This window comes from Abramis brama, assembly GCF_963993115.1.
Source record: "Abramis brama genome assembly, chromosome: 12".
NCBI classification, from domain to species: Eukaryota; Metazoa; Chordata; class Actinopteri; order Cypriniformes; family Leuciscidae; genus Abramis; species Abramis brama.
This window is the reverse complement of record NC_139974.1, coordinates 38,322,984-38,349,594: the sequence shown is the minus strand read 5'-3', so window position 1 is coordinate 38,349,594 and position 26,611 is coordinate 38,322,984. Positions and strand designations below refer to the sequence as shown.

The following is a 26,611-nucleotide window of genomic DNA, read 5'->3' as shown; positions in this document are numbered from 1 at the left end:
ATATTGAAGCCGTTTTCAGATTAGCCTGATTCTTTCATTTTAAGTGCCTCACTGTGACTTAGATTTTTTTATGTTTTGTTTTAAGAAAATGAGGGATGAATCAAAATTAATTTTTATGCTAATCACCATTATGCCACAAATGCTGTCAATTGAGCTGAACTTGTATTAAACCCAGGGTATTCATTTAACACCAGTATTTTATTGACTTAAACACCCAACAGACCTTTTTTAAAGTCAGCCGGTAGTAATTCAGTGCTTGCAGATATGATCAGTAATTTTCCTGACGCCTCTCAAACAAGCTTTTACGGTCAGTGATGGAGACGCAGTAATTACTGTCTCACTGATACTGTTTATTCATGATCTGTCACATTAATGACTGATCTTCAGAGCTCTCTTTATCCATCGGAGTCATTCGTCCCGCTCCACCTATCCTCTCAGACTCAGCTTCACAGTAGAGTAGATGAGCCTGAATGAATGGTTTCTGAGGCGGCGCATTCATGCGGGCCCTTCCTCCTGCACTAATGTGACAGAATGGACCCCAACTCCCTCTAAGGGCCACAGCCTCCAGTGCCACTAACATCAAGTGACACTTAAATGACTCTGTAAACTTCAAAAAGCATTCTGGGCACTTTCAGCCTTTTGTGTAGTGCAACGAGTTCATTTCACGTCACTGTCAGAGACCCCTCTTGTTGAGCAGTTCTTGATATGTGCTCTTTGATTATTGGGAGGAGATTGTTTGACATCTAATGCCGTTGCTGACTGCTTATGGCGTTTCCACCGAGCGGTACGGTACGGTATAGTACGATTCGGGACGGTAAACCCTGATCCGGCTTGCGTTTCCACCGCCAACAGTACCCCTACTTCATAGGCGTGGTGTAGCCGGAAAAAAGCGATCAACGTCATTTTCGTGCGAAGAAGAAACCCAGCAAGCAATAGCCGTCATTTCACCGTCTATAGACCTGATATAGTCCAGCTATGAGTAACACACTTCTAGCCAAAATAACCTTGAATTTGGTTACATGTCGTTTTTGCCAGAATAACTTGCGAGATGTATGATATTCCATCATGTAAGCGAAGTCAACAGTGATTACAAAGTGTTTGGTTTCATTTCTTCACTCATTTCATTTTTTTGCTGTCTAATTGATGACTAGTCTATTCTTGGGCGATGGTTTAGATGCCTATTAAATTTTCACCGAAAGCCCAAATTCAGCCTTGTTTTAGCCTAGATGTTTGGACGGCTATTAGACGTCTTTTAAACGCAAAATTGCTTGCTGGGAAGTGACATAGTAAACAACAATGGAAGACATACAGCAGATCTTGTTCTTGCTTCTCGGCGTGTGGCTGTTTGTCACAAGAAGACAAGCGTCGACATTAGGCATTTTTAATGTACGCAAGAACGCAAAGTTCGGGCTCAGGAGAATGACTCCCGAGGACGCGAGTCTGGTAATTCTGCAAATGGCACAGCAGCGTTCTTGAAAGCGTCACTCAGCTCGCTCTGCGACTCCGGTTATCTCTGTATGTACATTTTAGGCAACAATAAAACGAAAAATGTTATAAAACACCACTCTGCCTCTTTTCAATTACAAAACTTTGTCTCTTTTTGTTAAATTTCAGTTTTATCAATAATAGCCATTATAAAAGTACAAGTAAAAGGTACAAGAAGCTATAGCCTACAATAAGAAACAAAGCAAACAATTCAGTCAAACATACAAAGTCAGCGCTCTAGTCTACCGTTACAACGGTAAAGTTAAATAGCCTAAATAAAGTTAGGGAACCTAGGCACTTCGCCGGACGTTGGCCAGTTCGATTGGCCAGGGAACAAATTATAGATTCACGAGACCAAAGATTGCCTGTTAGGTCTACACAAGACGAATTATATCTCATGTTTAACCACTACAGAGACGTCAGAGTTAGACGGCAGACGTCATAACAACTAGCTGAGGAAAGGCTGTTCCAGGCGGGGTACATGAGCGCCCGAGCGCCCTGTGATCGCCTGGAATGGATCTCACAACCTGGATCAAATTTTCATAAATCTTTATACCACAGATTTGAGCTTTAAACAACTACATTCTCACCTTAAAACCTTATATTGTCATCCCCCTTGTAGCACGCGCAAGTGAACCAATCAATGTTCTGTAGTGAGTCTAGCTCCACCCTTTAGGTACCATACGGTACCCCAACAGAAGGGTACCGAAAAAGTGGTACGGTACGGTATGGCATTTTGGTACCATTCACAACTTTTGACAGTGGAAACGTTGGCTTTCCTGGAGCTCAAACAGTAGAGCGTTGGCGCTTGCAACACCAAGGTCATGGGTTCAATTCCCCGGGAAAGCAAGAACTGATAAGAATATAAATGTGTATCTTGAAATACAGTGTAAGTCGCTTTGGATAAAAGCATCTGCCAAATGCCTAAAAATGTTTAACAAAAAGGTTTAAAAAAATGAAACGGAAATAATTGTGTACTGTACTGTACCGTACCGCTCAGTGGAAACGAACCATTTGTTTCTCAAATGTACCAGTGGTTTTGTTGCTCATTAAATCTTGAGGGCTTGTGCACAGCAATGATTCATACTTAGTGTCATCTAAAAGTACTGTGCGTTGATAAATAATATGTTCCAGTGTTGCTTGCATAAGGGAGAAGTGAAATGGGACTATAAGCGTAGTTATAGTGGGAGAGTGTTCAACTCTTTAAGTGCTATTTCATTGTTTATGATCTGTCATTGCATGCATACTTTTAACACAATATTGATCTCTCTTAGAAAGTGTCTGAACTTCAATGTGGTTTTTCACCACAAAAACTCCTTTTTTAATTAACAAGTTTATTAGGTTCCTAAACCCTGAAAAGGTTTTTGTATCCTGGGGTATACATACGTTTCAGAGGCTGTGAAAGCGTAGGTCTCATTTCTTGATGTTTGTTGTGAATATTTAGATCTGGTGACTTAGTTCTTTGCATTTTAAAACGACATGGTCACCTGTAGTGGGAAATCTAATCATCTTTAGGTAAAAGTTTATGTATTTCACATATTTACAATATTTGGTTGCTGTTAAGCGTTAGCTTATTACATTTATGTTGACATTTTATGAATATATCATTTACATTTTTCATAATCTGTCTGTAAATGTATCTCAGGGGATACGTTGCCCTTTTAGGGGTATAAATCAAGATTTAAAGAAAATAGACCCTGGTCTTGTCTATAGACTTCAGTTCAATACTTAATACTTAAATACTTAAATTAATATGTGTATTCACTTATTAAGCCATTATTCTTAGTTAGCTAAATTGAATTCAATTATCGGTCAACAATACATGGAATTTTTCAGGCAATTTCTGTCAACACTTGCTATGGTAAAAGGAAGGGGTTAAGACAATTAAATATCAGTCAATACTTAATTTTTATTTATTTTTAAAGGGGTCATGAACTGGCTTTTTTTTTTTAATTATTGTTGTCTGAGGTCAACTTATGACGTCCGCTTGGTTTTTACATTCAAAAACATCAAAATGAGTAAGTAATAGGCTATTTTCTTCCCTGGTTTTGAGCCTAGCTCGGTTTTTATGGGTGTGCCGCATTGAAGACTAAAGTAAATGCCCACTGCTATGATTGGATAACAGTTTTGCATATTATTAGTTTCATGTAATGTGTGAATCGGTGGGTGGGGCTAAACAGGCAGTGTTGAAGTAGGCGTTGATCTTCTTCTGCGGAGGTTAGGGTTAGGGTTAGGGTTAGGGGTTAGGGTTAGGGTTAACTAACCTTTGACGTCATAGATCCCCACTTTGAAAAACCTGTCGTTCGCTGTGCCTGGTGTCAATAAAAGCTTTTGTTGGACTAACAAGGTTCTGAAACTTACAGGATATTCTTATAGTATGATGACCTCTTATATGTCAAAAGCTCAAGGAAAATTTTATTTCTCAGTTCATCACCCCTCTAATCTCTCTTAGCTGATAACCAATATGGTACAAATATATTTCATGCATCTGTAAAAAAAAAAAAAGAAGCAATTATGCACATCTATTTGGTCAATTTGTGTATCTATGCATTATTGTAACGTTTTTTACTCATAAACTTAGTATTGACCTTACATAAAGCCGTTTAAAAAAAGCATGCCCAATTTCTTCTTGTAAAACCAGCCACTCGAATAACCAATTTTCAGTGCTCTAATGGTGAAATATTCTAATAGAGTAATAAGCTATGTTGAGAGTTTTTTTAATTATCTTGTTATAATTATATTTGAAACATATGACCTAACGTTCCCTATGTCTATCTGATTTCCACACCCATTAGCTGTCTCCTGTGGGCTGCCCAAGGCTCCTGTGAACGGAGGAGTGCTTGCGATGGACTACTCTGTGGGAACACGTGTGACCTACTTCTGCAACGATGGCTACCGGCTGTCCTCCAAAGAGTTGACCAGCGCTGTGTGCCAGCCTGACGGCACCTGGAGCAACCACAACAAGGTCCCTCGCTGCTCAGGTACAGCCCACGCACAGAGATGCAGAAGCAGAGAATCAGAGACAGTACAAGAGGAAGGAGATGGACTTGAACACAGCGTTTTAATAGCATATGATAACTCTAGGATGTGCATTAACTGGACCAACCTAAAGAATCTTCTTCTTTTTTTGTTGTTGCATTGAACAAGAAAAGCTAATTTTATATAATTGTTGTCAGATTAATAGTCATTAAAACCATTGAAGTGTTATTAAACCCATTTAGAAAAAGAGCTTTGGAAATTTCAGTCTTTCCCCATTCAAGCAAGCAGGAGCTTGCTGTTGGCTAAACAGAAAATAGCTGCCGGGCGTATAACCAAGATGGCCGCCGAGTGAATAAGAGAAACCTCTTTGCTTCAGCTTTAATATTCATTTATTTATGAGCCAATTATATCTGCCCTTCCAAAACAATGCCTCTATTCCAAAACCTTTTAAGACAATCCATTTCAACACCACAATAATGTTGCCTTTTAAGACACAATTGATGTCAATTCAGTCACACCAAGGACGTTAATGGCAGCATAGTAAGTTTTGGAATGGAAATCAATTCCATAATAAAATATCAACAGTATTTGTGGGTGGCCATTTGTTTCTGAATACTGGTTTCTGTGTATTTTCTTCACAGTTGTGGTTTGTCCGAGTATCGGATCTTTCTCTCTGGAACACGGAAGGTGGCGGATCGTTAACGGCTCGCATTATGAGTACAGAACAAAAATCATCTTCACCTGCGATCCTGGCTATTACCGGCTAGGCCCCGCCCACATTCAGTGCACAGCCAATGGTGCGTGGAGCTGGAGGAACGAGAGACCCCACTGCCAAAGTAAGTGTGTCATTCAACTCCAATCCACCAGCTGTTTGGCTCTGTTAGTCGAAGGTTTAAACCTTCCAGATTGTCTTTGTTTGTCTTACCCTCTCCCTTCCCTCTCAGTCATCTCGTGTGGGGATCTGGCCACGCCTCCCAGTGGCAAGAAAATTGGAACCCAGACCTCCTTTGGGGCCACGGCCATATTTACATGTGACAACGGGTATATGCTGGTGGGATCTACAGTGAGAGAGTGTCTATCTTCTGGTCTGTGGAGTGGAACAGAGACGCGCTGCTTGGGTAATGTGCTGTACATTCACTGCTGTTCACATCTGCTGTTTCAGGCATGTTTGCCTGGCAGTGGCTCAACTTGATTTTTAAACCTTGTTAAGTGAGACAGAATCGTCATCAACCTAGATTCTAATAGTACTATCATTCATAAGTTTGTGTACACCTACTCATTCTTTATTGTTGCTATTTTCCACATTTTGTATTTAAAGTCTTTTCCATGACATAATATACAGTAAATGGAAGTGTGGGAATTAAGTAGTAAACCATTGTCTGGATAACTCTGATTCTTTCCTCCAACTTCATCCATTAATTTTAATTTTAATTTTATTTAATTTTATTTAATTTTATTTTATTTTATTTAATTTTATTTTATTTAATTTTATTTTATTTAATTTTATTTAATTTTATTTAATTTTATTTAATTTTATTTTATTTTATTTTATTTTATTTTATTTATTTTATTTTATTTTATTTTATTTTATTTTATTTTATTTTATTTTATTTTATTTTATTTTTACACTTGATTTCCATGCATGGATATACCAAATATCAAGACATTATAAAATTAATTTTTTACTTTTCATTATGCAAGTTTTTCACTCAAGTCGTTATCCTGATAATACATTTATTTATTTTAAATTTCAAAAAAATGAAAAAGCTATTTTATTCTTTGAAAAAAAAAAAAAAAAAACATTTAAAATGTGACATTTTTCATAAGTATGGCTAGGCCAACTTTATATTTTTGTTAAAACTGATTTAAAAAAAATTAGGATTCTTGTATGAATAGAAAGTTCAAAAGATCAGCAATTTAATGCATCCTTGCTGAATAACAGTATTAGTTTCTAAAAAGATAAATAAAACAAAATCTCAATGACCTCAAGCTTTTGAACGGTATGTATAACACTATACACACTCACACACAGCGTCTAAGTGCTTAAATTACATTTGACCTCAATCATGTTTCTTTCTCTGCTCCACTGAAGGTCTCACTTTTTTAAATTTACATACACTCCACTAAACACTTAATTGCTTGAAGCAGTTGGTCTCTCTAAAAGCATTGGATGTTAATATTTTACAGTGTAATGTAGCTGCCGCTCAGACCTCTCACTTTAATCACTCTCTCTTCTCGTTCCTGTCCTTTCAGCCGGCCACTGTGGTTTACCCGAGCAGATTGTCAATGGTCAGGTGATCGGGGAGAACTTCGGCTACAGAGACACCATAGTGTACCAGTGCGTCTCCGGCTTCCGGCTCATCGGCTCCTCTGTGCGAATCTGCCAGCAAGACCACAACTGGTCCGGACAGCTGCCCATCTGCGTCCGTGAGTTTGGGACTCGCTTTTCTCTCTCAGACAAGCTGTGGAAAATTACGGAATCCATGAATAGATTCATTCAGAAAAAGGTCGAAAGCCCCACGGCGCTGGGTGAAGGAATAGACACAGTCACATGTATTTTAGCTAGAGCTGTCAATTTAGCACATTAAAATTAATGAATTTAATGAGTTAATGAATTTCTGGCCTATATACTATGGAAATAATATATAAAACAATATATTGAATTCTGCCACAAAAATGTCTTTGAATTGTTCTCATATGCATGCTTTTTCTCAGCAATGCATGCATTTAATTCTGATTAATTAAGAGAAGTTTGAGGTTAGTAAGATATTTTTTTTAAAGAAAATTAACTTTTATTTAGCAAGGATGCATTAAATTGATCAAAAGTGATAGTAAATACATTTATTATGTTACAAAAGATTCATAATTCATGTTGAAGCTGTTCTTTCTGTTAACTTTATATTCTTTAAATGATCCTGAAAAAAAATCAGTACAACTGTTTTCAGCATTGATAATAATCATAAATGTTTCTTGAGCAGCAAATCATCATATTAGAATGATGTCTGAAGGATCATGTGACACTGAAGACTGGAATAAAATTCAGCTTTGAATCACAGGAATAAATTAAATTTTACTAAATATTCAAATAGAAAACAGTTATTTCAAATTGTAAAAATATTTCACAATATTTTAATTTTTACTGTATTTTTTATCAAATATAAATGCAGTCTTGGTGAGCATAAGAGACTTATAAAAAAAAAAAAAAGTTTTAAGTTTTAAAGTTAAATCTTACTGACCCCAAACTGTTGAACGGTAGTGTAATTAATTTATTTAAAGCTTTGACTCAATTGACAGCCCTAATTTTAGCACACTTACTGTTGCAGTTTTGACTACTATATCTGGGACACAGAGAATAACTCTATTGCAAATAAGCATAAGGGGACGTGACATCATGACGCCAGCGCTCTGTCTCTCCTTCTTAAATGGCACTGGTATTTAAAGAATCCACATTAAGAGCTCTCTGTATTTAGGGAGCTATTTATATATTTTTTTAAAGTGGCGTCACTGTCATCTCCTACTGGGTCCACCCACACACACACTCACACATCCTACATTTATCAGACACGCACTGCAGCAGGTCTGCCTCACTTCAATGGGGGCGTTTATTTGTTTGAAGAACATTTAGACTAAATGAGCTGATGAAAAGGATCTGCAGAGAAAGTAATGAAGTAAGTCTCATCAAAAGCTGCAGTATTTGAGACTGCAGGATTTATCCACATCATCTCCCATTTTATTAAAATTATAGTTCACCCCAAAATGCAAATTCTGTAATTTGCTCTCACTCGTGTCATTCCAAACCTGTACGAGTCAAGTCAAGTCAGGGCACATTTATTTCTATAGCACTTTATACAACACAGATCATTTCAAAGCAGCTTTACTGTGTAAAATGATGATTCAATTCTGCTGTAAAGCAGCTCTAAAAAGACAATAGTGAACATTATTCAATACAATCGTCATTATTCAGTTGAAATCAGTTCAGTGTTGATTCAGTTCAAGTTTAATGACTGTATAAAGTTCATCAGTTATGGAATGAGTTCAGTTCAGCTATACAGCAGCTCTGGTGGAAACAGTGATGTTCAGTCAAATCAGAACTAATGTTGAATATTAAAAGTCCCCAACTAAGCAAGCCAGAGGCGCCAAATGAACCCAAACTCCATCGGTGACAGAAATGGAGAGAATAAAACGTGGAAGAAAACAGGCTCAGTCTCGTCTCTCAGTTCTCTCAGTTCTGGCCAGAGAAATGAACGAAGCGTGGCTGCGTCACAAGTCAGATTGGGGATTGATCATTCAGAATATTTCATCCGAATGACATCGTTTCCTCTGTAAAACACAGAACTGAAGATATTTTGAAGAACTGCTTTTATCCACTCAAAGCATCACTGAACCCCATTAACCACTTTCATTCAAAATATCTCCTTTTGTGTTCCTCAGAAGAAACCATGTCAGAAAAGCATGACAGGTTTCTGTTTTTTGGCAGAACGAACCCTTTGATGAGGGCGGATCCTGTCCTGGATACAGCATCTTCATCTTCTTAAACAAAATTAGCAAATACTTTTAAGCTGATGGTTTTCAAATGGCGGATTATGACCTAAAACGAGTTGAGTTTATTTTAGTTTTTATTGTAGTTTTTAATTATATTTTTTGTTTTCATGTTAATTTTAGTTTAATTGTTAGCCATTTCATTCTGTGATTTTGTAATTAAAAATATTGATGTTTAGATTTTTTTTTAGTTTTCATTTTATTGAGTTTTATATACAGCATTTCTAGGTAATAATTTTAGTGCTTCAACTTAAACTTATTTCAGTTTATTGCCAAGGCATACAGTTTTTCAACTAATATTTATATTTTAGTTTATTTCAGCTTTAATTTCAGTTAACAGAAATGTTTTTAATAGGTTTAGTTAACAATGATAACACTGGTCCGGCTCACTTGATGTCCAGTGTAAAATCTGGGTTCTCTGGGAAACCATTTGAGAGCCACGGCTTATATTCTGACTGTCACTTGATTTGATTCAAATTTTATTCACACTTTTATTAATGTGGCATCTCTTCCATGATCTTTTAGAGAATGGCAGTCAATTACGATGAAAGCGGGGCGACTGAGGCGTCTCTTTTGATGATGGTGATCACGGCATCTGAAACAATCACAGTTTTTTTGCATCTGCAAATCATCGCACACTTTCTCAAGCAGAATAAAGCAAGAGGGAAGAAAGGCAATTTCAATGCCAGACCAGTTGCACCAGGCTCTGTGATTCCTCAATGGATCTAACCAATAGCAGCTGACATACTTGATGTATTAATCGTTTACTCGACTTAAAGACCCCATGAAATGAATATTGGAGTTTTGTGGCTTTTAGTGCAGTTCTGGTAGTTCTGAGGTCGTCTATTTGCTGGTGCATCACTAAAAGTTTGCAATTGATTTTTAGCAGATTTAGAGTATACATTTGAAATGTCGATTTTTATCCTGGGAAAACTGAGCAAAAATACACTCAAACATCAAATGCTTTCCAGAATTAAAACATCCCCTTTCACTAAGACCCCATCTGATTGAGTCATAAATATTTGTTTTAGTGTCATTGAGATACTTTTATAGTTTGTATTAATATTTTGAATTTGTTTTGATCTGTTTTTATTTTAATTTTTAAAGTAAAGATCCGCACACCGGAGAGCTCCCATTCACAAATTTATTTCAAGTGTGACGTTTCGGGCCTTTACGGTTTTACTTTGTAACTTTGCATTCTATATGAGATCCAGCACCCGTACCTGACTGGGATGTGCGTGATTTTACTGCTCTTTATTTTAATTTTTGTCAAAGTTTTAGTATTGTAGGTTTTTTTTTCAGTCATGTTTAGTAAGTTTTATTCATTCATTTTATTTCATTTTTAGTTTTAAGTTATTTTAATAAGAAATGTTGTTCTAGCTAAAATAAAAGTTTTTATTTCCGTCGACGTTTATTCTATTTCAGGCAACAAGTTTTAAATGGATTTAGTTTTAATTAACTATAATAAGCCTGCTATGATGTAAATTAGGCACTCATTAAATAAAGGCACTCACTTCCTATTTCAATAGGAAATACATCAACACAAAAAACTTGAGTGATTTCAGGGGGTCTTTAAACATAAAATGATTTTTTTTTTCACAAGCTTTGCACTAATAGCTAAAATCACAGAAAGATGTGTGGGTACATTTTCAGCTATTTTAGCATACAGGGATTTGGTTGGAAATTTGGGTTACGGAGAGTCTTCAAATTAAAGTGAAATTGCCTCCGTGCAAAGAGAAACAAATTACAACTCTGATTATGTAAATCAACTGTGGCTTTTTATGATTGTAGAAAAGACGCACTGTGAGGAACAAAAATATACTGTACCCTGGAAGAGCTATTACAAACGCAAATTTATACCTCTAAATGTGTCATATCAGCGAAAGAAATGTCTCCTTAATTAAATAAGAGCTCTTCAGTATGTTAGAATAAGACAAGACTCTACACATTAGAGAAGTAAGACACAGGGACAGGCTCGTCATACTCGACTTACATGCGTTTTCTCAATGCACAGTAGATAACAAGCAAGTTTCACTGCTAACACCGGCTCTGTATCTGATACTGACTGACAGCTTAGGTCTAATACATTCCCCATATAAATGAAGTAAACGCAACCTGGCATGTAATTAAAAGGCATTATGTTGGTGTTGGATTGGTTTACTTTGCCGCCTGTATGTACTCTGATAAACGATATGATTTGAATGTCTAAACTGAACATTTGAGTGACAGCTCTCACCCGAAGGCATTGAGTGTGAATCTTCTATTTACAGCATGCACCGCTTCATTCAGCCAACAAATATCTGCGATCGAGCACAAATGTTGCCGTGTTGCCCATTGCTATTACAACCGTGGGATTTCATTGGACTAATGTTCCCGACTGTTACAGAGCTATTAAATTACACCTCCGGACAAAATGTTTGTTATGCCTATTCTGCTGTTCAAAAGTTTGGGGCCTAGTTTTTATGTTTTTGAAAGAAGTCTCTTATGCATGCTCACTAAGACATTTATTTAATAAAAACACAGTAAAAATGTGAAATATTATTACAATTTAAAACAGCTGTTTTTTATTGTAATATATTTTAAAATGTAATTTATTCCTGTGATCAAAGCTGAATTTTCAGCATCATTACTCCAGTCTTCAGTGTCACATGATCCTTCAGAAATCATTCTAATATGATGATTTGATGCTCAAGAACATTTATGATTATTATCAATGTTGAAAACTGTTTTTTCCAGGATTTTTGGAAGAATAGAAAGTTCAAAAGTTTCAATAAACAGCATTTTTTTTTTTTTTTTTTTGGTAACAGTGTTGTAAAAGTAATTTCTGACCAATTTAGCGCATCCTTGCTGAATCAAAGTATTCATTTCTTGTAGTCTTACTGACCCCAAACTTTTGAACAATAGTGTATATAGAGAGAGAAAGCGAGCAATGTATTTTTATAATTTCAACAAATATTAAAATTATTATAAATTATTTATATTCTTATTTCTTTTCATTGAATGTTAAGTTTTCTCTAGAAATAATACTGCTTTTAATAGCTGTAAATCATACAGTTAAAACGTGACTCCATACATTAAAAAACATTTGCTTTAAAATGATGGCATACGGTGCAAAACATTTCAGATTGTTTTGTTTGTTTGTTTGTTTGTTTGTTTATTTCCACACATTACTGATACCAAACATATCACACGCAAGTTTTCAAATGGATGTGCATTGTGCATATATGTGATTGTGTAGTATTTGAATGACAGTGAATTAATCTTTCCTTTATTTCTGTGCATTGGCATTTAAAATGTGGTGCTGGTTTTATCAAGGAGAAACCGAATCTGATTTATTGCATTTGAGGTTTTTTATTTTATTTATTTTTATAAAGGGACCATATACAATTTTTAACATAATTGTTTCCATGTCATGCATTGTACCGGATTTAGCCAAATGCTAATTTTCATCCGTAGTCCCCTTCATCGGCCACGGATGAAACTTGAGTTGGCAACTTACCAAATAAATGATTAGAAATTACTGAGGGAAATTGAACTAATTTCCCGCAGTGACCAATCAATATTAAGGGCGCATCTATTTTCTGCCATAATTTAATCACGCTGTAAACCGTTTCTGTTTTTTAATATGTACCTGTTGTGAGAAAACAGCATCCAGGAAGAAATCATCAGACACACAGATTGTATGCTTACGCCATATTAAAACCTCTCTCTCTCTCTCTCTCTCTCTCTCTCTCTCTCTCTCTCTCTCTCTCTCTCTCTCTCTCTGGTGATCTGTAGCCATCAGCTGTGGGCACCCGGGAAGCCCCATCTATGGCCGGACCGTAGGCAACGGCTTCAACCTTAACGATGTGGTGAGCTTCTCCTGCAACATGGGCTACGTGATGGAGGGTCCTTCCCGAGCCCAGTGTCAGGCCAACCGGCAGTGGAGCCAGCCACCACCAACATGTAAAGGTGGGGAGAAAAGTTAAGTCTTTTATTCACACGGAGCTTTGCCTGATTCACCGGCTGACCGTATTAAAGCACCGCAGTGAAGGGTAAGAAAGGGTGAAGCGGATGTTGGATGTTGATAAGTGTCTGCCGATTGTGGGGTTTGGTGGCTGAAAATTCACTAACAAAATTGTCATTAATGATGCCTGGTAAGGAAACACAATGTTATACTGTTATTATACTAAAATGTTATGCCGATATATTTAGTTTGATATAGACTGCATGTTCTGTGATATGCCATTCTGCATTTGTGCACTGACTTATTGCATGCAACTGTATGATACATGATACTAACACAGTTTGAGCTGAATTATATTGAGAAATGTCTTATATTACAAAAATAAATGTTTCAATTTCTTTATATTTTTTTATAATAAAAGTTTACAAAAAAATTATATATATAATATTATTTTAATATTAAAATCATTATATATATATATATATATACAGTATATATATACTTTAGGTATGTATGTATTATATTATATTTTAGAAGGTATATAAAATATGTATACATTAAATATATATATATATATATATATATATTTATTTATATATATATTAGTGCTGTCAAATCGATTAATCTAACATAAAAGTTTTTGTTTATATAATATACGTGGATATATATATATATATATATATATATATATATTATGCATACATGCATGGGTGTGTGTACACAAACGCATATATAATATACACACATGTATTATATATACAAAAACTTTTATGTTAGATGCGATTAATTGTGATTTATTTATTAATTGTGATTTACTGTATATATATATATGCTTTATTTATATATATTCATATTACAGTCTCGATTAGTCCTATGTCACTTTTTTAAGAAGATCCAGCATTTTTTTATCGTGTCCTATCAGTAATTTTTTTTGAGTGGATGTCTGTGACAGAATGGCAAATTCTCATTCTACATGCGCAGAGCATCTGACCTAGTTGTTTCCACTGAAGTCACTTGCTTAGTGCTTCTGCCAAATAACATGTCTCTGCTTCTGTCCTCTCCCTTTCTTCTCTTTATTCAGTTGTCAATTGCTCTGATCCTGGGATTCCAGCCAACTCCATCAGGCAGAGTAAGATCGAGCACGGAAACTTCACCTTTGGCACGGTGGTTTTCTACGACTGCAACCCCGGCTATTACCTGTTTGGCTCCCCCGTCCTCACCTGCCAGCCCACGGGTCAGTGGGACAAACCGCTGCCCGAGTGTATCGGTATGTTTCTGGCATCATTCAATGAAAATTTGGCAGTGGCATTGTGTTGCTAATCACCTGTTTCTTCCAGTAATTGAGGGGAATTCGTTGCACGACCCTCTTCCTGCTGCTCAAGATCAGTGGTTGTAATTGAGGGACAGGTGGAACACAGATTAGCAATTATCTGATCCCCACTTTATTATGTGAAAGTTAAAACACAGCACATCCTCGGCCCGTCTACAGCTCAGTGAGACACGATCAGCAGCAGCTGTGAAGTCGACGGGACCTAAGCTTACAAGACTCCCTGCTGTCAGAGATGCCCTTTCTCCCAGTATCCACTTTGCTTTGTGTTTCTATAACCTTTCCTGTAGTTTTACATGTGTGATCCTAACACCATTTGCAAGGCTCTTTGAATACCTAAGTGATCTGAGATACGTTCTGCATAAAAATGCTGATGCTTTCTTGCAGTCCTATATGAAAAGTGTTTGTTTCTCACCTGGTAATGAGATTTACTCAATGCTTTATTTACATATATATTTATATGTATTCACACCTTTTCTGCTGACATGCAAAAATATATGCACAGTTGAGACCCTTTGTTTAAAGGGTTAGTTCACCCAAAAATGAAAATTCTGTCAGTAATTACTCACCCTCATGTAAGACTTTCGTTCATCTTCGGAACACAAATTAAGATATTTTTGATTAAATCTGAGAGCTGTCTCACTCCTCCATAGGCTTCTATGGGATCGAATCTTGCCGGCCCAGAAAGTTAGTAAAGACAATGTTTAAAATAGTCCAAGTGACTACAGTGGCTCAACCATACGTTTATCAAGCGACGAGAATACTTTTTGTGTGCAAAAACAAACAAAAATAATGACTTTATTCAACTATTCATGTTCTTCTGTGTTTCTCTGAGTGAGTTCACGTAGTGTAACAGCGCAGCGCTTCTGGGTTGTACGTCAGAACGTAGGCTCACTATTGGCCGACGCTGGTCATGTGTGTGATGCTGGCCAATAGTGAGCCTACGTTCTGAAGTACAACCCAGAAGTGCTGCGCTGTTACACTACGTGAACTCACTCAGAAGCACTTGGACTATTTTAAACATTGTCTTTACTAACTTTCTGGGCCGGCAAGTTTCAATTACATAGAACAGTGGTTCCCAATTCCAGTCCTCGTGACCCACTGCTCTGCACATTTTGTATGTCTCTCTTATCTGACACACTCAGTTCAGTTCATGGAGTCTCTCCTAATGAGCTGATGATCTGGTTCAGGTGTGTTAAATAAGGGAGACATACAAAATGTGCAGAGCAGTGGGTCACGAGGACTGGAATTGGGAACCACTGACATAGAAGCCTATGGAGGAGTGATCCAGCTCTCAGATTTAATCCAAAATATCTTAATTTGTGTTCCGAAGATGAACAAAAGTCTTACGGGGTTGGAACAACATGAGGGTGAGTGATTACTGACAGAATTTTCATTGTTGGGTGAATTAACCCTTTAAGCTTTTCTGGATTTGACTACTGTTGTTTTACATCTCTGAAGCATATTAAAAAATATATATATTTTTATATTTTTATACATTTTTGTGCACATTAAAGGCTCATTCCTTTTAATACCATTTTAAATAAATTAAGATAAATTATTACATTTAATTAAATCATATTAATTCATTCATTGATATGCATTCATTTTGATTAAAATATTTCAATGTTAGCAGTCTGCACAAGCAGTGAGGTCTGAAATACAGATTAGGAAGAAACTTCTAGAAAGTGCTGATCAAAACGCTCACACAGGAAGCTGAATTACCACCGCATTCATTGAGAACAACTAGAGCGATTATATAATTAAAAGTTAAAAGCAGCTTTGTTTCAAGCCTTCTATGTTTTAATAAAACTCCTGCCAAGACTTCAGATGACGCAAACTCTGAATCACCATGCACCAAAGCTACATTTTTCTAAACGTCATAATCATTTATTAACAAACAAGTATTCATTACTTCAATGAGTTCATTGTTTCTGCATTCAATTATTACATTGTTTAAAATTTATAAATTTTTCGCTAACAGTGATTTTGTATATGTACATTTCTGAAAGACTCATGCATTTGAAACGATGTGTATTGTGAAAAGCACTATACAAATAAATGTGAATTGAATTTGAATAGAATATAATCATATTCAACTTGTGAATGTGTCCTGAAGGAGTGTTTGCCGATCCAGTAATGTTTTCCGTGTGTGTTGTGGACAGTGGTGGACTGTGGGCATCCTGGATCTCCTCCTAATGGAGTGCTGAGCGGGGACAAATTCACCTTTGGTGCCACGGTGCGCTACATCTGTACGGGTGGCCGACAACTGAAGGGCGAATCCTCACGAACCTGCCAGCTCAATGGCCACTGGAGCGCACCCATGCCCTTCTGCTCAGGTAGGACGAACACACGCAACCCGCACGATTAAAGATGCTATTACACACCGTGTCCACACCAGACACGACTACGAGATGCGACAAAATCATCAAAAATCAAGAAGAGCGTGTGGGCAAATGCTTCCTTTGGTTTCCTTTAACCTTTGGTTAAGTATTCAAACAGCTTGCCTACACAAAGAAATCTTGTTTTTCCTTACATTTGTAGGTTGCGAAAGTTATTTGCAGTCCACTAGTTTGATTGGAGAGGCGATACTCCAAAAGTGCTGGTGTTTTGTAGCACAGTTCTGGATCAGTCCGTTGTCTGTGTTCGCAACACTTCCTACTTTGGCTTCTTTTGAAACTGTTTTCTCTGGCAGAGCAAATCTGAAAAAATAGCTGGCCATGTTGTGTTTGGAATGTAATTTAGTTGATATTATACAATTTCTTTTCCACTGGGAGTTGTCACTGTGTCGCTCTGCTTGTCTGTGTTCCAGACAGAATCTCGGTGTGTTTATTAGTGGATTTTTTAGCAATGCTTTCTGCACGTTGTATATTGATACGCTCGTAAATGACGATAGGTGACTTTATTTTGTCTAAGTGATTCATTGTGTCATTCACTCAAACCACTTGTTCAAAAACACTGATTCATTCGGTGTAAAACACTACTATGAGACACATGATGGTTAATTGTTCTTTGACTTTGTTTGAAACAAATTTTATTGTTGAAGCAAAAATGGATAAAGTAACTCTATCAGTACTGTGTCTAAAGGCCGGGACACACCAAACCAATGGGCATTTTTGAGCATCTGTCGGGTCAGCTTGTTTTTTTCATTGTGTTCAGCAGCATTGGCTCTAGTCGGACACTGTCTGGGTTTTTTGGGCCGATTCAGCATGTTGAATTGGCGTCTGGCCGACGGTGAGAGAGAGAACTGTAATTGGCTGTTCAGCCAAGCGAACGAATCAGTGCATGAGAATAAAAGCGAAAGTGATGAAAGCGAGCAAAGAAGTCAAGACGGTACAGACAGACGCCTGTTATCATTTTATGTCATCTTACCTGAACATTTGAATGCAGGAATATAATGTGAGCCGACTGGAATGAAGAAAGTGATCTGTGTGATTGATATTCAAAATCAACGCAAACCTGCTTTGTTTACGGTTTGTATATCTGCAGTCTTAGTTTCAGTTTCCCTTTCTGAATGATGAAAATATACTATTAATACCTGCTGATATAGACAGATATTTACGGACACGCAGACGCAGAACGCACATGCTAGTTGACAGTCGCCTTTAGTCCTTCTGGTGTGTTCAAGCGCAGTTTTTGGCCGAGACGCAGCCGACGAGAGGTGACGAAACAGCTTTCGTATCCGCTAGTTCTTTGACGAAGGCTTGGTGTGTCCCGGGCTTAAAATAACTACAAAATTAACTCTTATTGATAACGGTAGTGCTTTATTTTACAGACCTGTTCCTCATGTACATATGTGACCCTGGATCAAAAAACCAGTCACAAGTCGCACGGGTAAATTTGTGGCAATAGCCAACAATGCATTGTATGGGTCAAAATTATCGATTTTTCTTTTATGCCAAAAATCATTAGGATATTAAGTAAAGATCATGATCCATAAAGATATTTTGTAAATTTCCTACTGTAAATATATCAAAAATGTATTTTTGTGAGTGAATGCAGCACAATCGCCAACATAAATGAACAACTTTAAAGGAGATTTTCTCAATGTTTTGATTTTTTTTGCACCCTCAGATTCCAGATTTCAATAGTTGTATCTCGGCCAAATATTGTAATATCCTAACAAACCATACATCAATGGAAAGCTTATTTATTCAGCTTTCATGTGATGTATAAATCTCAATTTTAAGTAATTGCCATAACTGGGTGATAAACCTAACCCATGTAGTAACCCTATATTAACCAGTACTTTCTTGAAAGTACACATAAGTGCACGTACTGTAAAATAAAGTGCAACCACGATAACTATATTAGTGTGCATTATTAGTATATTAAACAAACAATGATTTTCTCCTCTGCCGCTTTAAATGCTCTTTAAAGTCGGGTGGATTCTTATTGGCTGTCAATGATTTTAGCGTTCATAAGCTGGAAAAAATCATTCTGAAAATGATTCAAATGATGTCGTTTATCTGTGTCATTATCGTTACAGTTGAAGTGTGGACTAATAGTTGTATAGTTTATAGTTGTTTGAATCGTCCTTGTTGTGAACGAACCTTTAGTCAATAATAACTTTCTGTTTATTGAACCGTTGTGTAAGCAAAACTACACAATTTTGGTCTGAGATGTCATACCTAATGATTTTGCTGAAATTGTTACACCTTCTGTCAAACTCGCTGCTTCAGAATGGAAGAGGAGTCACAGAATAAAGCCTCTGACATTTCTTTCCAATTCCCCGTCACGTGAAGCTTTGCGAAACAGGAATAACACACAAACAGACTCGCCAAAAATAGGATGCAATTTGTTTAGTATCTTTCCCCTTTGAATGCATGTGAGTGTATTTATTCCTCGGGGGCTTGCCATTGAGAGTATGTGTTTATGCACAGCTAGAGTGAGAAATTGAGTTACTTTCAGTAAACACAGTCTGTTCTGCCTCTGCTTTAATATGTAATTAGTCAGTTTATTAGTCATTTAAGTGTAGAAGAACTTCAGAAAATAGCTCGGCTGCACAACCACCACGGTAAATAATTTGTGAGAAATAAGTTTGGATGACTTCCAAGTAGTAAAAATGCCTTCCAATAAAGCTTGTCAGTTGTTCGGTGTGAGAAGAAGCTCACCAGCAAGGCCGTGAGAAAGCATTAACTCAGCAGAGGTTCGAGTGACCGGGACTGTTAGCACTAACACCCGCTGAGACTCGCTATGACTGTCCCATGACTATGTAAATGAAGTTTTACGGCTGAAACATCGGCTGGTGGGGCGTCCGACATCTGTGAGGTGTATTATTATTCTGTGGGTTTGCTGTGCTGTTTTTTAAAAACATTTCAGCATTTTTATTGAGATTACATGCTGATGGCTTTCGGTGGAGATACAGTAGTGGCCAAAGGGAATATTTGTTTTTAATGACCCTACAAGTTCAGTTAAACCATCAAAACATGAGGAAAATAGTTTAGATATTTAAATATGAGGGGAGAACAAAACACTAAACTTGGTTAAGGTATTTATCTGACAAATATGTTTGGCAAAAAAAGGCAAACTACAGCTACAGGTTTTATTTTACTATGCAAAAAAAAAATGCATAGAAAAACAAAAATCTCAGAGGAAATAGAGTAATATATTGTAAAGAGTAAATATTGACTAGAACATAATCAGTTATTATTTCATTGCTTCTCTCTTGTTTTTGCATGTGTTCATAATTTCTTATATGACAGCTTGTTTGTCGGCACATTTGTCATCTTTTATTGCGTTATTGACAATTGACCCCAAGCACAATTGTGCAATATGCTTACAAAATCTTTAATATTTTGAAGGGTGAAGATGTCTATTTTCACTATATGCGGAAACACACACACACAACTGCAGGAGCCCGTGTCTGTTTATGTTGTTAGATTTTAAAACAGAAACAGAGACTCTGAGATTCAAGATGATCTGCGGAGACCAGACCGAACATGAACATTTCATAACTAACACAAACACAACACAATACCCCACATCTCACTGCCACTGTTCATTCTGTAAATGGAAAAGGAAAGGCATGTACTAACTTAGAAAAATCCAGAGGGGAACCTCAAAGGTCTCCAGATGTGAGTCCCTACACCCACGCGAACACAAGTTTTGTCGAACACCAAACATGGCTTAGAGAGATTTTACATAAGCCGTAAACCATCCGCACACAAAGCGCTCTGCAAGGCCACTTCAGAAAGCTCTGAACTTAGTGTGCTAGCGGCAGCTGAGCCTTTGTCACATAGAATTATTGCGAATCAAGGATCCGTGTGTCCAATTCCTCTCCTAACTCTTATTCTACCACGCTGTTGCATTGTCCTTGGGGACTTTAAAGGGAATTAAACATAAACACGCAGTGAAGGTGTGGAGTGAGCGAACGGCGCCGTCACTGGCATTTTGAATGGTGTTATATCCCATTCTGGTTCAGTGAGCTCAACAAGTCCCTCCTGTAACAGTCTGCCCTTTACGAAAAAGAGTTTGTGCACCGAACCACTGACTTGGTATTGATAGTGAAGGACACAATTCTCCCTTTTAAACAAAACTTTTGGGTCGTTTGTATGTTCTTGGGATTGAGAAGGAGCTCTTGAAGTATTAGAAATCAGGACAAGAGGTTGTGCTGGTTTTGTATAACCCTGTAGACTGAACTGTGATTGGTTTGGTTGATTGTAGTGTCCTTGTGTTTTAAATCCATCCATCAGAATCATTGTTCATGGTAAACACATGGTGTGCATTCTTTAAAAGCCCATAAATTGTATTTTGAGAGGAGGTCAGAATGACCACAGATGTCATTTGGTAATGTGTGTTGGTGAGTCGGTCTAAAATACTGTTTGTAGCCCTTCAAACGGAGCATGTATTAGACTGAGCAGCTCTACTTTTGTAATCAGCAAAACCACACCTCATTCCCATGATGCCGATATGAACTGCATTTTGCTGGTTATTAGGTCTCTGTTTTTGGCATGTTGCCCTTTTTTCTCTCTCCCACATTTATACTACTGTTCAAAAGAAATTAATACTTTAATGGAGCAAGGATGCACTAAATTGATCAAAGGTGGCAATAAAGTCATTTTAATATGCTATAATGCTGTAAATGCTGTAACATTTATAATAATTTTGAAACATTTGTTGAGCAGCAAATCAGCATATTATGATGTAATATTAGTAATGATGCTGAAAATTCAGCTTTGATCACAGGAATAAATTACATTAAAAATATATTCAAATAAAAAAACTGTTGTTTTAAATTGTAAAAATATTTGTCAATAATCCTGTTTTTGTTGTATTTTTGATCAAATAAATACAGCCTTGGTGAGCAGAAGAGACTTCTTTCAGAAACATTTTAAAAAAAATCTTACAGACCGCAAACCTTTGAATGGTAGTGTAGATCAAACATCAAATTGTGATATTGTCATGATTTTGTCGAATAACAGATCATTTTTGTTTTAAATCTCAACACTCATTTTCTCATTGCTACTTGCCTCATGGGGTCACTGTTCATTGCCTAAGTCATATTTTTATATAAATGTATAATTATAAATATTAAAAATATTACTAGAATATATTCCTACTTTACAGGTTTAATTTGACTATTTTTTATATTTTACTAAACATTGCCTATTGATGTTTTTTCAGCATACAAGAAGAAATGAAATAACCATGTTATAATGGAGTAGAGGACTAAGTGAATTAAACAACAGATTTAAGAAACGATAATAATGTTCAGAGTAATGTCCAGCATCAAATGGATTAAGTAAACTTCCATTTGACAAATTTAAATTGATTGCACGCAATGAAATTAAGCAGTGTCAAACTGTTCAAGAATTGTGTTGCATTAGCTCATTTTAATTAACCAAATTGCACAAGCAGCAAAAATCCATTTTTTGAGTGCATGTTGCCTCTGATCACCAACTCGCGTTGAAAACAAATCACTTCTGCTTGCTTTGTCATTACAAATCGCCGTCAGTGTGACTGTACCTTGCTGGAAACTTTCACACAGTGTTTGCATGAATGTGAACACTCAGATGCACTTCACATGTTTTTAAACACCCACTGTTTATCCATTAGACCTGCGTTAAGTGTCTGTGACCCATAAAGTGTGAATACACACATTGTCTCTCTCCAATCCTGCTGTATACGCCGGATCCATGACCCAGAAAGGAGGCGGCAGAGAGAGAACAACAGCTAGACAGAAAGAGAAATCTCTCTTCCTCTTCCTGGTACTGTTCATCTGCCTCCAGGGTTTTCTGGGTTTCATGGCACAAAATCATAGCAGCGCAACTTCATCCTTTTTCCTGTGTGCTATGCTGAAGGGGTTCGCACACACAAACATGTGCTCACGCAAGGGACTGCGGACTGTTAGAAAAGGCCTGAGTTGATTTTTTTGTGTGTGCATCTGTTGCGTGAGCAGCTCTTGAGATCGGGCAGCAGTGTCCCATGCTTTTCCTTTTAATAACAGTCCAAACCGAAGCTATTACAAGCCTTTGACCTTGTTGCCGGCCTCTTCTAATTGCCTACATCCAGTGAGAGGTCTCCGAGGTAAAACCTCCTGAAGTTATGACATGATCCAACCCTCTTAAAATCAACAAACAACCGTTTACTCTTTGCCCCTGAAACAGCCTGATACCCAATTAGCACATATACTGAGCTGCTTCAGTGAGGGCTTTAGTGTCCTCCTGATGGGAAGATCCTCTGTTCTCTCTCTGCTCACACCTGAACTTCCAGTGGCCCAATTAAAGCGTCTGTACGGGTGTGAGGACTGAAGCCTCGGGCAGCGAGCCTCTCTCAAGACTTAACTTCCCAGCTCTGCTTGAGCTTTCTGGCACTGCTTGACTGCAGATAAAGCAAGGCGACTGCACTCGGCGGCTGCTAGATCAGACCTCAGGGATCCGGCTTTTCTTAAAGGTGAAGTGTGTCATTTCTCTGTCCCTAAAAGAACCTAAAATGAATTGCAAAAAAAAATTTAATTGCTTCCAATCAGGTCTCCCACAGTCTCCGAGTTCACCTACTGCTCGTGGTTTGGACAAACAGGTTGTCCCGACCTATGAGGCTTGAAAAAATGTAATGCGAATTTTAGACATGATGTTTAAAAGGATGGTTTGGAGTAAAATCATCCTAGGGTCCTTTACACCATGACCTCGAGCCAAACACCCCCCCAGAAGCCTTTTTTCCCTTGGTCAAACATTATTAAAGTTAGAGCTTATTTAGCGATATCAACCGAATGGTTTAGTGCAGGCGCTAATGGATCCAAGGTTGTATCTCGTAAATCTCCCCACTAATAATACCCAGAATGGCACCAAACTTCTACAGTAGTACGGGTTAGCGGTAGCATTAGCCATCAGGCAAGTGTTATTTAAATAAACTCCTGATGTACTTACAAACTTTCCAATGCCTCGTTTTATGAGTACAGAACCTATTTGTACTACTGAAGAAGTTTGGTGCCATTCTGGGCATTATTAGTGGGGTGATTTACGAGATACAACCTTGGATCCATTAGCGCCTGCACTAAGCCATTCGGCTGATATCTCTAAATAAGCTCTAACTTTAATAAAGTTCGACCAAGGGAAAAAAAGCTTCTGGGGGGTGTTTGGCTCGAGGTCATGGTGCAAAGGACCCTAGGTTGATTTTACTCCGAACCATCCCTTTAACAATAGAGTGTATGCATGTGACGTCACAGTCGGCCGGAGTGACTGCGGTTACACACACTGAGTGGCAGCATTGGTTTTCAGCGTGAATGCCGCGAAAAACACACTAAACACGTCTAAAACGGGAAAGAGCTTTGAGATGTACTGTACAAATAGATTTGACAAGAGATCTGAGGTATATTTTTACAGACTGCCGAAAGCTACAGAAACGAGAAGCTGCAGTTCACAGAAACAACTGGATCCAGTCAACCAAAGGTGGATTTGCAGTTATCATTGTGTGTCAGTATGCTGAATTTTGTGGTAAAATCATACCCTATATATTGCATTGTTTTATATTGTCAAAATTTTATCATCATATAATACCGTAATAAATGCAGTGCTCATTGTTAGTTATTGTTAGTTAATCCATTAACTAATGTTAACTAATGGGATCTTATTGAAAAGTGTTACCAGTGCACCTTTAAAGTAAGATAAGAGAAAATAAATCAAAACTTTTTAAGTATAGAAAATATTGCATACTTTACTTTGTAACATGTGCCTGATTATTGTGGTAGAAGGGAAGTGACTTTAGTGGACTTTTTGCCATTTCTTTAACTGAAATTGTAGAGACAGGACAGGGAATTATGGGAAGAATGAGATGTTGGATCTGTGTGTCCTGCTTGAGTGTGGAGAATGTGTGCTTGAAAGGCAACGTTCACCTAAAAATGAAGATTTTGTGTTCTGCAGGACACAAAAGAAGATATTTTGAAGGCTTCTTCAGCTGTTTTTGTCCATACAATGCCAACATTAGACACCATGGACTTTCATTATATGGACAAAAAAGGACAAAATATCTTCTTTTGTGTTCCACAGAAGAAAGAAAGTCATCCAGGTTTGGAGCGACATGAGGGTGAGTAAATTTCATTTTTGGGTGAACTAACTTTAAATGCTAGGCTATGGTTCAGTCAGTTCTTTTGTTTCATATCTGTTGTCCAAAAGCATATTTGACCAGAAGTGAAAAATCAAACCTGACTGCTAAAAGCCACCAAAGATGCAACTGATCAATAATCCATGTTTAATTCCCCACTCGAGGCTTGTGGGTGCAGAAAGATGACATTTACTATAGTGTCAGTCATCTGTCAGAAGTGTTGCATCAAAGTGTGAACTGCATGTTTTCAGTGACTTCTTTTGATCAGAAGTGGCTGTACATCAATTTGTGACATGCAAATGGACATATACCCTCTCCTGGCGTGTCCACGGTGGTCTCGGAGCTGCTGTTGGATAAGTGGAAGTGCTCCAGCGGGACGGCTAATACAGCAGTCCCCTCCGTCTGCCCTTGAAGTGTGATGCTTGGTCAGCACTCTCTCGCTGACAGAGAGTCCAAACACACACACACCTCCCGGCTCTCGCTCCTCTCGTCCTCTGTCACCAGCAAGAAAGACAAAGACTGAACATGACATAAAAACACGCAGCGACATACAAGCACACGTAGAACTCCCAGGAAATTTACCACCGTGCATTTACTCGGAAAGAGTTTACCAATAAGAGCCGGCCGTTGCATCACGCCCCAAGAAGAGTGCATGTCACTGTCACAACACATTGAAGTAGTTGACTACCCGACCAGTCTATGCAAGCGTGACCGATGGGGTTCCCGCTTCCTCGCTTAACTCCATGTCACCATGCATCACGTCGGTCTGGCCGCGGGTCCCACTGTGTGACACATGGCACATGTGTGCGATTTATAAGTCTGCAGAATTAAAACCTGCCAGTCATGCAAGGGTCAGCGACTGGTCCTTCAGCAGAAGAGCCTGTTCCAGCGGCTCGCTGACGTATTAATAAGTAAGAGGAACATCCTGCAGTCCTTTAATAACAGTCATTTTAATCTGTCCTGTGGGCCATGCCGCCACTAGCCCTGCCTATACTCCCCAGCCACACTGATGAATTACATCTGGGTTTTTTTTATTTTTTTTATACAGCTGCCTGTTCTTAAATAAATCATTACTTGTTTATGGAGCCGGCCGGTTCCTTTGACATGGGTTGTTTTAGATGTTGGCTGACCTGATATGAGAGGGGAGTTTTATATTAAGTATTTTATGTTTGCCTTTAGGGTGTTGGAAGGGTTGCATCAAATGAAGGTCTTTGGGACATAAAGTTCATACTAGTGCTCTCTGAATATATATATATATATATATATATATATATATATATATACAGTACTGTGCAAAAGTCTTAGGCATGTTAATACCCCAACCCCAAGTCAGTTATTTATATCTTTTGCTGTCGTGTGTCAGTAGGAAATATCAGTTTACATTTCCAAACATTCTTTTTGCCATTAATTGTAATAATCCAGTGAGATTTCTGTATGCACAAGGAGTCTGACAACAGCCGGTCTGATCTGATCTCACCATCAGTGGAATGTCTCCGAGATGCTTGAAGAAACCTTCCTGCAAAGCTCCCTGAAAAACTATGTGCAAGTGTACCTGGACAAAAGCTGTTTTAAATGCAAAGGGTCGTTACACCATATATTGATATATTAACATGCCTAAGACTTTTGCACAGTACTGTATATGGCAGCAGGACTATCCTAACTTGCATAAATTAACTATAATGTCCTGCACCCACTATAAAAAAAAATATTAAAAATGATATATGGTGTCTGAATAATTTTTAGTTTGACTGTATATGCCATGTATATATGAGTCTTGTCAGGTAAAACATGAG

General features: G+C 37.5%; 1 protein-coding gene across 2 annotated transcripts in view; it reads left to right on the top strand.

Moving 5' to 3' along the window:
* csmd3b (CUB and Sushi multiple domains 3b) overlaps positions 1 to 26,611 on the top strand; it is a gene marked incomplete at its 5' end in the record, with an annotated part of 449,682 nt that overhangs the window by 386,644 nt on the left and 36,427 nt on the right. For both annotated transcript variants that reach the window (XM_084131937.1, XM_084131936.1), the window contains 7 exons: positions 4,281 to 4,466; positions 5,106 to 5,300; positions 5,409 to 5,582; positions 6,718 to 6,891; positions 12,781 to 12,954; positions 14,031 to 14,216; positions 16,442 to 16,615. In XM_084131937.1, the coding sequence (XP_083988063.1) occupies positions 4,281 to 4,466; positions 5,106 to 5,300; positions 5,409 to 5,582; positions 6,718 to 6,891; positions 12,781 to 12,954; positions 14,031 to 14,216; positions 16,442 to 16,615 (1,263 nt within the window). The remainder of the gene's footprint in view (positions 1 to 4,280; positions 4,467 to 5,105; positions 5,301 to 5,408; positions 5,583 to 6,717; positions 6,892 to 12,780; positions 12,955 to 14,030; positions 14,217 to 16,441; positions 16,616 to 26,611) is intronic.